Source organism: Galendromus occidentalis, unplaced genomic scaffold (assembly GCF_000255335.2).
Source record: "Galendromus occidentalis unplaced genomic scaffold, Mocc_1.1 scf7180000077486, whole genome shotgun sequence".
NCBI classification, from domain to species: domain Eukaryota; kingdom Metazoa; phylum Arthropoda; class Arachnida; order Mesostigmata; family Phytoseiidae; genus Galendromus; species Galendromus occidentalis.
Window position 1 is genome coordinate 307,953 of NW_003805474.1, and position 14,280 is coordinate 322,232.

Sequence of the window (14,280 nt, forward strand, 5' to 3'; positions counted from 1 at the left end):
TGGAAGATCGAGGACATCGAGAGAATGTCCGAATGGAAGGAGAACACGGAACGACTTGGCTTCGACGGGTTAGCCGCTTCCCGGTCGAGCTACGCTTCTAGACGGGGTCGTCGCGCGCACACTATGTTTTTATTCTAGAGAGCCGACGTCTACACCGATCGTCGTAGGTGGTATTCGACTGAGAGCGCGCTCAGAGAGCACATCTGTCCAATGGAAACCGATCACAACAAACGAAAGCTCCGCTGCGAGCCCGTCTGTCATCATTGGATTGGATTTTGAGTCTCCTCAAAATTGGCCGCCGACGACATTAATGGCTTATTCGGTGATCGCGGGCGTTTTGGAGCTACGGGTCCATGCACTCTGATGCGCCGAAGATATGATTGCTGAAGGATTTTTTGAATAGATTTCTGATTTTCCATACAGCCCCGGAACGACGTTTCTGTGCAGTACTGTGGCAGGTTCCGACATCCGAACCGACTTTGGGATTCGAAGAGAGGGATCTCGGCGGAGATACGAAGATACGTTGGTCGGATCGTATGTCCCATTTTCATAGAGGCATTTCATGGAGGAAGACTAGCCGCGATATTGAAATAGTTTATTGTGGGAGCGATGGGAATCGCTGAAGTTCATCCGGGACGGCGTCGGGGCTCGGTGAGACGTCTCCATCTCGGACCAAACCCATACTCGACCGTGTTTCCTCGATAGAGCGGCTCTTCTCGATCCGCCACCGACATTTCAACCCGCAGGCAGTCCTAGCTCGGAGATCCGCGCTCAAACAGGTTCGAGCGGCATCCGTTCCCTCCGCGATCCCTCGCTCATTGCTCGACATTCGAAATTGCTGCATTCGAAATACTGGAAGCAGTTATGAGAAATGAATAACAGGGCAGAATGAGACCTCCCAGCGAGATCTCCTAGTCACACGGGAACTTCGATGACGCAGCATAGGATCTGCGGTCACATCGAGCACCGTCTGAATCATCGATCCATCTGCAATGCCTCCGAGAGAGCCTCAATGAAGTTATACCAACCTCACCGGACCTCGAGGACGTAGCTACGATTTTGATGAAAGCCACTGGCAGCGAAGGGAAGCTCAGGCTCTGCCAGTAGACGCAATCTTCCGCGGTGCGATCCACAACACGGGTCCATTCTCGTTTGTTGACCGAAGTTTCAATGTAATACGAATATCCTCTAGAAGGCAAGGTGTGCAATAGAAGTCGCATGTAGTTGATGGAGTACGGCTGCGATAGCTGGAGTATTATGGCACCTCCACCGATTCTATGCCAGGTACCCTTAGAGATTCCGGGCTTGCTGGCATTCATCTTGTCAATCAAGCCGTCCTTCCCCCCTCCGCATTCGATCACCGTAGCTCCGAGCTCCGTGGACGCAACGTTTTCTCGGGGAGCATAGAAGCCATGGACGAGCGTGAATTTCTCCAGGCTCCGGGCCACCTCCAAACCCGACAGAACAATATCGTTTCTGTCAGCTCCCATCGAGAAGATTATCCGGAGGTAACGGACGATCCGAGTGTTGAAGAACAGTCTTTGGAGGGAGCGGCAAGCGAACCCTGAGAAATCAATAATTCGAGCCCAGACCAGCAGATCCAGGGAAGCTTCGATGTAGTACGAGGCAGGAACTGGAGCTTCTTCACTGAGTCGGAAGGCGATGTAGTTGATGAAGAAGTTCTCGCTCAACGCGATTGTCAGTCCCTTGCTCGAGTCCACTTTCACCTTCGACGCACACGGAGGCATAGCTTTGATTTCATACTTGATCCGCGGGGTCGAGGAGGGAGAACTCACAGGGAGAAGTCCCGTCAACTCCACCGAGCCCCGATCTGCGGTCGCTAAATTTTCGCCGCTCGTCATTATACCCCTCACGGGCAAATCCGCGAGATGCTTCTCCTTCAGCCGTCGGGCTTCCCGTAGACGGTCTCCCGCGAATAGACCTGAGTCTTTCACGGTAGTTGCGAGATTGACGATGTCGATGAGTGGCAGTCGGACGCTATCTAGAACTTCGGGAAGCTCCCTGTCTGTCGGGTTCATGTCGCACCATTGCTTGACGGCTCCGAAGATCTCGATTTCCTTCACGTAGAAAGTATTCCGAGACAGGAGCTGGGCGATCGCTGAGGCTGGCAATTTATAGAATGCTTCGTCACGGAGTAGGGCATGCGACTGCTGATCCATGAAACGACGACAGGACTCACTCAAAAGCTCAAGATTGAGAGAGTGAGCTGTTTCATACACCATGCAGACGTTTTCGACCGAGAGTGCTTTCTCCAGGTGTTCAGAGAGCGAGCTCTCTAGTTTTTCCAGTCCGTATAGATGCGCGATCTCGAGGATTTCCAGAAGCGAGACCTCATCCAGATCTTGAAAGTTCAGCTTCGTGGTGTAGATGTATTTGAGGATCTCTTTGAAACCCCGGAGAGGAACACCCGGTAGAACTATCTTGCTTTGGCGCGACTCGTCCATCCCGCCACACAGAAGCGCCCTCGGGGAACAATGAATCATATTCAATGATCGCTCTCAAAGCTTTTTCGGATGAACTATGAAAAGCTTGAGGGGTTCCGCTCACCTGAAGTATTCGCAAGATCCAGCCAACAAATTACGGTGTACTGGGATCTCGACTCCTGCCACGATCAGGGTCAAATCTGTGGCCTCATCATGGAGCAGCATGGATCCGATCCATTCCAGGAGATGCTGTACGTCTTCCATGACGGGCCTGTTGTACCCCGATCGGCTCGACGCTGACCAATAGAGGAGCCATGAGCTATGACTTTATCCGCGAAAGAAGAAAAAGGGAATCGGACCCTACTGCTTCGACGCAAGTCCGATTCCCAGCTCCGAGCATAGATTCCGATGTGCGAGCTCGAGCCTTCATACATACCGAATCACGGAAGTCTGAGTCGGCTCGTCGGCTGCCGACCTCCGCTTGGATGTAGTTCGCTCACTGTCAAGCATCGCAGTACGGGGCTCGACGGGTGAGTGTACCAAAAAAGTTTCTGCTGGTTTAGCGCTGAGGATTATGGATTAAGTTGGAATATTTTTTCGGGGCGTTCGACAGGTAGCCTTAGAGCGTATTATATGGCTCCGCTTCGATGCGCGACTCGTTATGCGAAGGAAAAAGAAACAAGAAGGGAAGATATGAAAGGGAGGAGAACGAAGCTCCCATGTAGAATCGGTTCGTTTGTTCCCAAATTCTCAACGCGGACAGATCTTTGTTCAGACGTAACCGAATGGGGACCCCGGGCTTCGAATCCAAGCCTTCGCAGAGGGGGTTCTTCGCAAATGTACTCATCACCTGCAATTACCAAATGAGCATTCGGGCCAAGCCTATACCGATCCTCCGGAATGCGAATTCGGCGTTTCCGACTATGTTTGGCAGTTTACTACCGTCCGGTTTCTCGCTTCGTCCTCCCTCCAGGAGCCCGAAACTCAGGGGACGAGATTCGTGGCTCCGGGGTGAGGTCTGGCGGGAATCCAAGAGCCTGGAATCTCCGTGGAGTATTTTCATCAGCTCCTCTATGGAAATTTCAGGCGTAATGAGGAATTTCGCCCAGATCCGATCTACCGCTATTCACAGGCTCGGGATGAGTTACGGAGTCACAGGTCACCGGCTCCGGTGAGCTCCCTTAAGCGCGGTCCGACTTCTGGCGGTAACTCTCCTCGATCGCGGCTCTCTCAAGCCATAAGCCCAGGTAAAACTTGCTTTAGGAATTTGGTGGAGTTTCCGTGGATCAACACGATAGAGCTTATGGAATCCCGTACCGAGAAGCACTTAATCTTACCACAAATACTTCCACTCCCAGCCCGGCTCTTCCAGGGGAATATGATCCGGTATCAGCGAGCTCTTTACGGGTGGTTGGGATCAAGGTATAGAACTTCGGGGATATTTCGGCGCTGTGAGCAGCGAACGCGGAAAATCGAAATAAGGTGGCTAGATTCATCGAGAATCGAGAGCCTTGCACTCGATGACTCTTTTCCATGAGATATCTCGCCGCGCGTATTTTATCAGATTTCGAAGCACACGTAGAATTGCGCATGAGGACGCCTGAGAGCGAAACGGGATATTGGTACAGCTGCCATTGCCAAGTTGTGCGATGCCATCTCGGATCTAGGTACCCATGTACTTTGATCTGAGCATCAGGGGCTTCCAAACCAGTAAGCGTTCCGACGGACCGATAAACGTACTCGAAATAATCGATGACGGTCTTCCAGATGGCGAGATTGATGGAGCCAGGTGGGATGAACAGGATGTAGCATATCGGTTGCAGAAACGAAATGAGATGAGATTGTCGACGAACGTTTCATTGACTGCAATGAATAATCATACCCATCCCGTCGCAAGCTGTAAAATTGATGCGCGATAGCGGGAGAGCCACGCCCCTGGACGCTTGGTAATTTCTCGCCCTGAGAGGGCCTCCTGGGTACTTGGCTCGAGCATCATGGCTCCCGGACCCGACGTCGCGAGATTATGATCTCTGAGTCGGAAGCCTTGAGGAGAGAAGGCCTTATGTTCCCCGGGTACGATTGCGTTCAGCATCGAGATTTCGCTGCCACGGCCGAGTCTCTGAAGATCGTGACGAGATCCTTCGCCACGATGAGAAGCATCGGCTCATGTCGCGAATAGTTGCTACCTCCCAGCGACCCGGATTCCCCGCGTACCGCGTAATAATGGCATCGGAGATTCGGATTCCTTTCGCGTGGGACTCATGTGACACTTTGGTGTTTGTTCTAGGCCAAGAGACCTTCTACTCGTGAGACTAGAGTTTGCCTCGCAGTCAATCAGCTTAAGACAACGTCTTCCGAGAAGCTCCTCTCGCAGCTGGAGCGCGTTCTTGGAGAACCTCCAAGCTTTTTCGGTGGATAGAATTCTTTCGAGACATTCGAGAATCAATTCTTGTAGCTTCTCGAAGCTATTCCCGTGCGCGACCCCCGGTGAATTCAAAATCGTATCTTCGTGTGCTTCTTCGAGGCTAGAGCTTCTGCTGAAGTTGTACCCGTGAAGCTCCCTGACTCCTCGCAGCGAACTATCCTCTGACACCATCATCGAAGCGGACGATGCCTAGGGAATGCGCGGAAGTGCGCATGCAGTGATGCTCGCGGGGAGACATCGACCGCAATCTTGAAGCATAAGACGGCACGGAAGGCTGAATATTGCTCAAAATAAATAGCTCCAGTTGGCAGATACTTGAATATTGACGGAATAGCTGACGAAGTCACACAAAAATGAGAGTATGAGTCTGAAGACCGGGAGCGCCTCGCCGTCAACGGTGAGAGTCACGTCAGACGATCCTTCATCGAGCAAGAGTGATCCAATCCTTTCGGCAACATCACAGACGTCCACCATCTCGGAGTAGGTCGAGAGTAGAGACCAACTCTCCGCCGTCCTCCCGGAGTTTGAGCACTCCGTCACGGCGCCGATCGATTCGAGATATAATTTGGTCGTTCTACATGGCCGCTCGCCGAGACGGGAATGTTGAGAAGGCGTTCGGGTGTCAAGTCCCTTCGTCGACACATTTCGAGATCAGTTCGGGGCTGATTCTAGTATAGACGGTGAATCCGAGCCTCGGGGTAAAGTGCCCGAAAAAAATTACCCCGCCCCTCAAACCAGCACCTCAGGGAAGGCGTCGCGTCTTTCCCACCAGGCTTGATTCGGATTGCTTTCAATAAAAGATCGGCGGTGGATTGTCCAGAGTTTTTCTGAGTTTTCGCGATTCTCATATCACGGGCTCTGAACTCAAGGCAACGGTCGCAAATCTCGCCACCTGGTGGAACGGTGTCGTCGCACTCGAAACGCTGCCTAGTCGTCATAATATCATAAATAGAGCTCGGAAGATCAGGCATTCTGCAATGAGTGCCCATGGTCGCCTTTTTCGACGCTTTTCCATCGGAAATACCTATTTAGTATTAAGGTATTTTCGCGCCTTAAGTGCCTTCTTGAGCTACCAAGACGCTGAATTCCGGGAGTTCTGGGGACATTTAGGGTCCAAGTGACGGATTCGGCGATGAATAGGATCGGCGAACCCATGCTCCAGGAACATATCTTGCTTCTGATAGAATCCGATGGTCCGCCCAGGCTTCGAATTCTTCCCGATGATGTAGAAGGCTCCCTATTAGACCGGCCTCGATCAATGACCGATGGCACTGCGGGAGACCACGTGAATTTCTCATCGAACGGCACTGACGAAGGGCTTGCGGCGTTTGCCCTGCCTATCATGCCTGCTTTGTCTCGTTCTGAGCCTATTCTAGAGTATTTCAGTGCGTTTTTACCAGCCATTTTCGGACTGTTTTCAGTGCCTGAACTTCCGAGCTCTGATGATAAATCATGATGATATTGCCAAGTCCAATAACACGAAGTTCCGAATCCATTTACCGGTCAATGAATCACTAGCTGGTCCGGAGCCCGAGCTTCCCTCGGAACCGCGACCGGCGTGTGGAGAGTCACTCCAGAGACCAGAGGTGCCATAGATCCGACAGAAGACATATCCGATTGACAGAAACATATTCGCTTTCCAGGAGCAGTGTTTGCGGCGAACCGGAATAATATTCTACGAGCTTACGCGACTCTGCAAACAGACTACGTCGAAAGCCGCTCTACGCAAACCTTGCGATTCGAACTTATTCAGTCAGGACCTGATGAGGACGTGCCGAAACTTCGGTGAAAAAACCATCTCGCACCTGAATCTCGTAGGGACCTCCCGACTACATCCGTTCTGGGCGCCGGTGCCGCGTCGCTGTCGTTGTCGGAGCACATCATCGAGCTGGGGATGAGCATATTCCGATCCTCAGAGCCCAAAGTGACTTCTCCACCTAGGTGAATTTCGACGCAAGATCTCGCGGAATCGACTCGGGGAATGGATAGGGAGACAATGATTGTTTGGTTGCAAGTGGGCTATCGCTGATTGAGTCAGACTCGCTTGTCCGTCTCGAGGGAAGAGGTATGCTGACTTGATCACCAAGGAATGGAATTCAATTTCATCACCATCGATATCGAGTGAGAAAACTTAGCGGATAATCGAAATACAGAACTACATTAATTTATTCCCTCGTTGACTCATTCGTTTTGTTTGAGACCCATGACTTGCGATCCACTGACCGCCTTCCTCTGCGAAAAAGCACCGTCTCCCCGCTGCTGACATTTGCAGCATTCACTCCATTTGCCGGCTCCCGCGTCGTCATTTTTTATTTTTTTAAATTTAATTTTTTATCGTCGGCCAGATCGATGTTCTAGAAGAGATTGCTCAAGGGTGACTCCCAGGTCTGTGCATGAGAAATCCCTTCTTCCGGATATGCGAAGGAGGTTCGGCCGATCTTCACGCGAGAGGCGGAGATCCCATCTGCGGAGCGACAAAGACATCCGTAAACAGGCGGTCAACGAAATCTCTGGAACAAAAGAGGATTTGCTAATCCCTCAAGTGGTAACTGACCTTTGCTTCTGTTGGCTGACCATTGCTCGGTTCTGTTTCCTTCTGGATAGCCTCATCCTTTTCAGCCCAGCACTTAAATTCGCTGCAGGAAAAAACCTGAGGAGAGAGCTGAGCCTTAGCGAGAACTTCTGATAATATCAATCTCGCTGTGATTTCCAATAATCAGAGTCTCCTCCGACGCACGTACCGAACTGCCAGAAGATTCTGTACCACATATTTTGATAAAGCTGACCGGAACTGTGGCGAATTCCAATCTCTGCGAGGATTTACAACGATCCTGGGAGCGATCAATCACACGAGTCCATTCCTTGCGATCGGAAGAAACTTCGACGAAGTAGGAATAATCATGCGAATCTTCTTGTGGCAGGACCAAACTGATGGAATTCACGGCATACGGCTGCGACAACTGAACGATGATCGGATCGTCACCTATTTTATGCTCGGTCCGACCTGTTCCCGCGAGCTCGTCTTTGGACTTGCCACCTATCATCTCATCGACGCCTCTAGAGCATTCTACGACAGCAGCTCCCAAGCTCATTGTGGCGACATTCTCCGCAGGAGCGTAGTACCCTTTGCGAAAATTCCAATCTTGCCCAGTATAAGACGCTTCGAATTCACACATCTGACCGATTTGTTTCCCCGGGAGCTCGTGGCAGAGGAGTCGAATGAAACGAACGATTCTCGGCTTGAAGTGAAGTCTTTGGAGAGAGCGACAGACTAATTCGGGTTGATCGAAGACACGGATCCAATTCATCAAGTCGACCGAGACCTCGACGTGGTACCCGAAACTCGCCGAGCGTCCATCAGGCAATCGGAACGAGATATAGTCGACGAAGAAGGCTTTGCTGAGCGCAACTGTGAACGCCTCTTTGACCGGCAGATCAATAGAGCAGTCATCTTCGGGCATATCTTCGCTGTGATAGCGCAGGTTGGCCTCCGGGAAAGCGATAACTTCGGAATCGTCCTCTACGATAACGAGCCTCTTCGCCCCGTTTTCTTTGGTGGCGAGATTCTGTCCTTGTGTTAGGACGCCCCTGACAGGCAGATCTGCTGAATGACACTCCCGCATCTGGATGGCTTCGATCAATCGATCCGTCGTTATCAGACTCGAGCTCTTGACCTCAGTGAGAAGACTTTTCGTCGGGATGAGTGGTAGTCGAAGCATACCCAGCACTTCGGCCTGGTCTTCGGGGTCAGGATTTTTCTTGCACCAAGGAGTCACAGCCCTGAAGATGTCGATCTCCTCCGCGCAGAAAGAATCACGCGATAGAATTCGACTCAAAGTACGCGCACGAGAAGTACAGAAAGCCTCGCTCTCGAGAACTGCCTGTGGGACTTGATCCATGAAATGGACACAAACTTCATGCAAGTGCTTGAGGCTGAGCGGCTCAATTGACTCGCAGATTAGCAAGACATTGTCAGCGGACATAATTTCCTCGAGATACTCGCAGAGTGATGTTCGCATCTTCTCGAGTCCATAGAGATCTGCCACGGAAAGAACTTCCAGAATCGTCTCAACATCCATTGATTTCAATTCCAACTGTGCGGTGTAGATGTACTTAAGCACCGCTTTGAACCCCCGGGCTGGGACGTCCTTCAGCTCGACCTCTTCCTGGTCCGACTCCATCATTCCTCCACGGAAGAGTGCCCTGGGAAACGGCCAAACGTTTAGAATCTCGGAGAATCCGAATTGGCAAGATGATTGCAACAGATTCGTGAAGGATCCGGGATCTCGAAATGTTCAAAAATCGTTCCATGCTCTCTGTAGGAGATCGTAGAGCTGAATGTCGACCTCGTCGGAAATATTCAAAGTACACTAATTGTGAATAATATGAAGTACGAGAATGGCTTCTCACTCACTGCAGCAAGATATATTCATGCTCAATTCACAAGCTTTGTGAGAGCGGGAACGGCACATGCAGGAGAAGCTTGAAATGATGAAGATGATGGTCTGAGGCGGAGAGCGGATCTCTAAGTGTTAGTTCGGGGATGACTCTCGGCTTTTTCCTTGCGACTACCGGAACTCCGGCCACGGCCTCTAAGCTCGACGAAATCTTCGCAGCGAGAGCATTGTCGACCCCGATCACAAACCGGCTCCCGCGTCGTCAGGCTCACCCACTATCACGCTTGCCGCCGCCGCCGACGAAGAGTCGATCAAGAGAAACTACTCTTATTGTCGAAGGAACTTGGAGAATCACACGGAAAACGACAGATTCCAGGAATCCACGGGCGATCGGCCGGCTCGTTTCATCCACACACACTCCCTAGTCTCCTACGCCCGTCGATTCCTCTCACGCTCGCTCTCTTCCATTCGTTCTAAGACACTCTCTCAACTTGATCTCCACGATATTCTCTGGGCTCTGGGACGATGAATTCCTGATTTTTTTCCGTGAATTCATCGCTTCTGCCCTCCTGTGGGAGAATCCGTGTGGTCGCCTCCCTGTGAATTCGAATCGTCCGCAAGCATCATTCAATGGTCAATAAAGGCCACCGATTCGGAAGGGCTCAGGCATGTCTGGGGGAAAGGGGCCTTGCTTCAATCACGAATACTCAGATGGGTATTCGTCTGTCTTGATCTGCGTTAGAGGAAAATGGTGGGCAAGGAAACGAGCAACTCGCTCCAACTCTCATTCTCAAGCGCATTCGGAGCGGTCTATGACACGTGCAGACGGACGCCAAGCCATGAAATACGGAACGAGTCGTACAAGTACCTGAAGTAATCACACGATGCAGCGAGAATGATCTTGTGAGCGTATACAGCTTCGCCCTCAACCACGAGAGTAATATCCGAGGAATCCTTGTCCGACATAATGGATCCGATCCATTTCGAGAGATCGTAGACATGATCAATTCCGGACTTCTTGCTCGCTGCCCCCTCCCGGAGCTTTGCTTCCGATTCTTCAGCCATTATCGATTGTGAGAGACCGGCGAGAAGACACTTCCGGGTCTTCCGGGGATTCCCCGGTGGTAACGGCTTGAAATGAATCATTCGGTTTGTTCGGTCGAAAAGACTTCCCGAACTCTATCTGCCTTGAGCATTATGGAATCTTTCCATGGATCCAACTCTTCACCTCACCTTCACTCGTAACAGTATTGCAAACTCGACGGCCAGAATTCGGTATCGGAAGACATACACTGTCGATCGCCGCTTTCGGAACTCTCACGCGACGCATGTGCATGAGAAGCCGTCACCTTGTTCCAGAGGAGGACGATCGACGAGTCCGCAGCGACCCCTACTTAAAGGATTTATGGGCTCGATCAACGGAAAACGCGACATCGAACAGATTGAAGGCAACGCAGGGAGCCCGTTGCTTCGGAGTGCGTGAATTCGATCGCATCTTGGGACGCGAATTCAGATTCTCCGGTTTGATAAGCCAAGCGAATACAAGGCGTATTGTGAGGAATTGCGGGATCGGAATCCCACAAATACAGTAGCTGCCACTGGACCGTGAGGCCAGATGGCGGACGTCCGCCTCGGCCGCTAGATCAGCGGGCTGACCACGACGCCGCGCCGGCCGCCATCACAGCGCGCGGATCCCGAAAGGGGAGCCTCGCGAATCGCGGGACGCTCTCGCTGAGGATCCGGTCAGCAAGGTCTCCGGATGGGGAGACAGAGATTCGCTCCGGGAAGAGACTCACGATGATGAACGGGACGTTTTCATTATATCCGCGTATTTCCTTCGAACAAGGAATGCGAATCTCCACGCGAGGAAGGAAGACTCAGGTGGCGGAGCGACGCGAACGACTCTCGGCGGATGCTTCGGAGAACTCATCGATTCCATGATCGTCCAGGCACTCGAATCGAAAGCTCATCCCGACCCCTGATCCGCTGGTGGACCCGTGCACTCCTCTCATCTCTTTCGAATACCCGCATGGTTGAAGAACCCTCGTGTTGATGATAGAAGATGTAATTAACAAATTTCATAACACTCCGTGGAGTATACTGTCTCGCGACTCGAGACCCGCGATCTGCGTCGCAAGAATATGTGTCCTACCAACTCGGCACCCTGCTCAGAACAAGATCAGTCAGGCGGGAATTGCTGCTAGACCGCAGTACTGATCAATCCGTCAGCCTCGGTGACAACAGTGTCTCGGAAGACTGCATTGGCTTCCGACTATCGCTGAAAGCTTTTCCCTTTCCAGGGAAGTAATCAGAATATCCTGCGAGGACTCGATATTGTGTCGTCTCCCATAAGTACATTAATATCTGGGACTTCCTAATTCCACGGAAGCGGAAGCGGTCGAGGAAATACCAGGGGATGAAGAACGAGAGCTCGGCACGGACCAGCGACCGGTGTGCGCGTTCTGCTCCATTAGTTTCAGAGGAGTCTTGATTCAGTTCCCCCAAAAAAGTGGTGCCACAGATGCGACCGGAGACATCTTCGGATAGATGGACCAAGATCAGACCGATTCGCGGTCCAGTACTGGGGTTTCGTGGCTATGCCGGGGGCATTGTGCAGCCCTCCGAGCCCTTACAGGATTACGTCACACCACGTCGCTCGATCCAGACCTTGGGACTTGACCAGGGAGACTACGATTGAGTCATTGCTAAATCTGATGGACTCCGGCTCTATTGTCCGTCTGTCGGACTCTGTGACGAATTGGGACTGAGCATGCCTCCATCGACACGATCCGAATGTAAATGGATCAATGGGGAGCTACACCAGATACGAAAGTTGATTGACGACGGAAGCTATGTCGGCCCGTGTGGCGATCGCAGCATACAGCAGCGAACCAATGAGTTGCCGATAGGGAGCTTTGTACGATTCGAGCTCGTTCCCGTTAAGGTCTATGTTCTTCGGTGGAACTTGACCGATACACGGTGTGCTTACGTGTTTGCACTCCGTCATCGAGTACTTATCGAGCACATTCCGCATGTATGCCTTCTGATGAATCTTGATCGACTTCTTCCCTCGATCACGCACGATCTCGATTTCAACAAATCGATCGGCTCTCCCTCGTGTCATCTTGAAGGTCTTCTGTGAATCGTCGAGGAATCCATCGATGGTGGCCATATCAGGAGCAACGCACAAGCCGTCGTCCACATATAGCGCAAACATGAGCTCATCTTCGGTCCTGACGAAAACACATGGATCGCTTGTGCAAGGGGTCAATCCAAGCTTCCAGAGTTCGCTCGCGATCTTCTTGTCCCATTGAAGTGGAGCTTGTCGCAGACCGTACAAACTTTTCTGAAGTTTACACACCCGACCAGTCTTGGCATCGAGCCCCTCTGGCTGCCACATGAAAATATCCTCTTCCAAATCACCATAGAGGAACGCTGTGGTGACATCACATTGTGCGATTTGGAGATCATTCGCCGCAGCTACGGACAGAATACATCTCACCTTGCTACAGGGGAATACGTTTTGGTGAAGTCTATCCCCTCCTTCTGTCCGCAGCCTTTTATCACCAAGCGAGCTTTGTGTCGATCTACCGAGCCATCGGTATTATACTTCACGCGGAAAACCCATTTCGAGCGAATTACATTGGCTCCGATCGGGCGCTCAACCAGAATCCATGTTCCATTCGACATGAGCGAGTTGTACTCAGCGGCAATCGCTTTCTCCCACTGTTTCGAAGCACTCGAAGTCATGGCTTCAGCGAAAGTCGAGGGACATGAATCCTCCGCGAGCTCGGCAAGAAACTCGACGGAGTTGAAATATTTTTACAGGACAAAATAATTGGTCTCTGAACTTGTTCGCTGACCACTGCTCTTCTCCCCACCCGGATACCCTCATCCATTTCCGCCCAGCATTCGGATTGGCTGCAGCAGAAATTCTGAGGGAAAGGTCGAGCCATAGTCTGATACATGGGGTTCTTGTCTGGGACGATTCGAGAATCCCGAAAGCCCCGAATGCCGGAAACCCGGAATCCCGAAAACCCGGAATCCCGAAAACCCGGAATCCCGAAAGCCCAGAATCCCGCATCACCCTGTTGACCGAAACCAGATGAATGAAACCTCATGAGTGGAGCCATTCCACCGCGACACTGCTGTAATTCGCATATTCGAGCTGAGAAATCTTGTCCATTCCATCTTTGGAGTAGGACTCCTATGTCTGTCCTTGAATATTGGAATCTAAGAATCACGAAGTCGGAGAGGATTCCGTCGGAAAGATTGCCAGGCTCCTTTCCTGAGCACGGGAGGCGACTGTGGCTCCTTGGATACTCGCATATATCCACCCTATTGGGCCGCGCTCGACGGCTGGTACGTATGTGAGTACAGATATCGTTTACTTGCTAAAGAGAGTAAATCTGGTGGCCTGAGATCCGGTGAGGGAGCGTCGCTTCAAAAAAATAGTAGCGAAGCGATCAAATTAACACGTCACCAAGCATAAACTCGAATCTTTCGGGGTATACTCCCCACGGGAGCCGATTGGAGCCATCTCCAATCATCTCTACTCATTTCTAGACGAGTGAGTTGTCGAAATTCCACGACCCTCTGCGTCACTCATTCGAGAGTCTCGAGGAACAGGTGGCTCGAGACACCATCACCTTTCGAATGGGAGTGAGCGCCGGATCGCTCAAAATAATTTGCTACAGTGGAAGTATGTCGAGTGACTCCGTGAGTGAGAGCGGATAGAGAGAGGGTAGCTATTCCAAGGAATCCTCCAACGATACTGAACGATACCGGTGCGGAAGAAATACGCCTTGCTCAATGCACGACTGGTGCGTCTCACTGAGCGATTCCAGTCGGAGCATTTCAGTCTCATCGAAAACGTGCGCGATACCGGTTTCGACCTCCCGGATTTCGCTAGTTCTACTTCGCCAGTGAAATGAGGAGAAAGCATCAGCATAACTCTAGGATAACATGAACATAACTTCATTATCACTAATAGAATCAAAATAAGGATGACCCA

General features: G+C 51.4%; 3 protein-coding genes across 3 annotated transcripts in view; all 3 read right to left on the reverse strand.

Moving 5' to 3' along the window:
* Positions 1–588: 588 nt before the first annotated feature.
* LOC100905689 (BTB/POZ domain-containing protein 9) lies at positions 589–2,960 on the reverse strand. The gene is made up of 4 exons (XM_003745939.2): positions 2,881–2,960; positions 2,569–2,740; positions 1,029–2,484; positions 589–852 (listed from the first exon to the last, which is right to left on the reverse strand). Exons 2-4 carry the CDS (start codon positions 2,706–2,708, stop codon positions 772–774), a joined length of 1,677 nt encoding a protein of 558 aa, XP_003745987.1. The 5' UTR covers positions 2,709–2,740; positions 2,881–2,960; the 3' UTR covers positions 589–771.
* Positions 2,961–7,281: 4,321 nt separating this feature from the next.
* LOC100903085 (BTB/POZ domain-containing protein 9) lies at positions 7,282–10,581 on the reverse strand. The gene is made up of 5 exons (XM_003745923.2): positions 10,500–10,581; positions 10,135–10,397; positions 7,611–9,072; positions 7,424–7,519; positions 7,282–7,333 (listed from the first exon to the last, which is right to left on the reverse strand). Exons 2-5 carry the CDS (start codon positions 10,329–10,331, stop codon positions 7,310–7,312), a joined length of 1,779 nt encoding a protein of 592 aa, XP_003745971.2. The 5' UTR covers positions 10,332–10,397; positions 10,500–10,581; the 3' UTR covers positions 7,282–7,309.
* Positions 10,582–12,081: 1,500 nt separating this feature from the next.
* LOC114828366 (BTB/POZ domain-containing protein 9-like) overlaps positions 12,082–14,280 on the reverse strand; it is a 10,162-nt gene continuing 7,963 nt past the window's right edge. The window contains exon 4 of the mRNA XM_029112217.1: positions 12,082–12,746. Coding sequence (XP_028968050.1) covers positions 12,082–12,746 — 665 coding nt within the window. The remainder of the gene's footprint in view (positions 12,747–14,280) is intronic.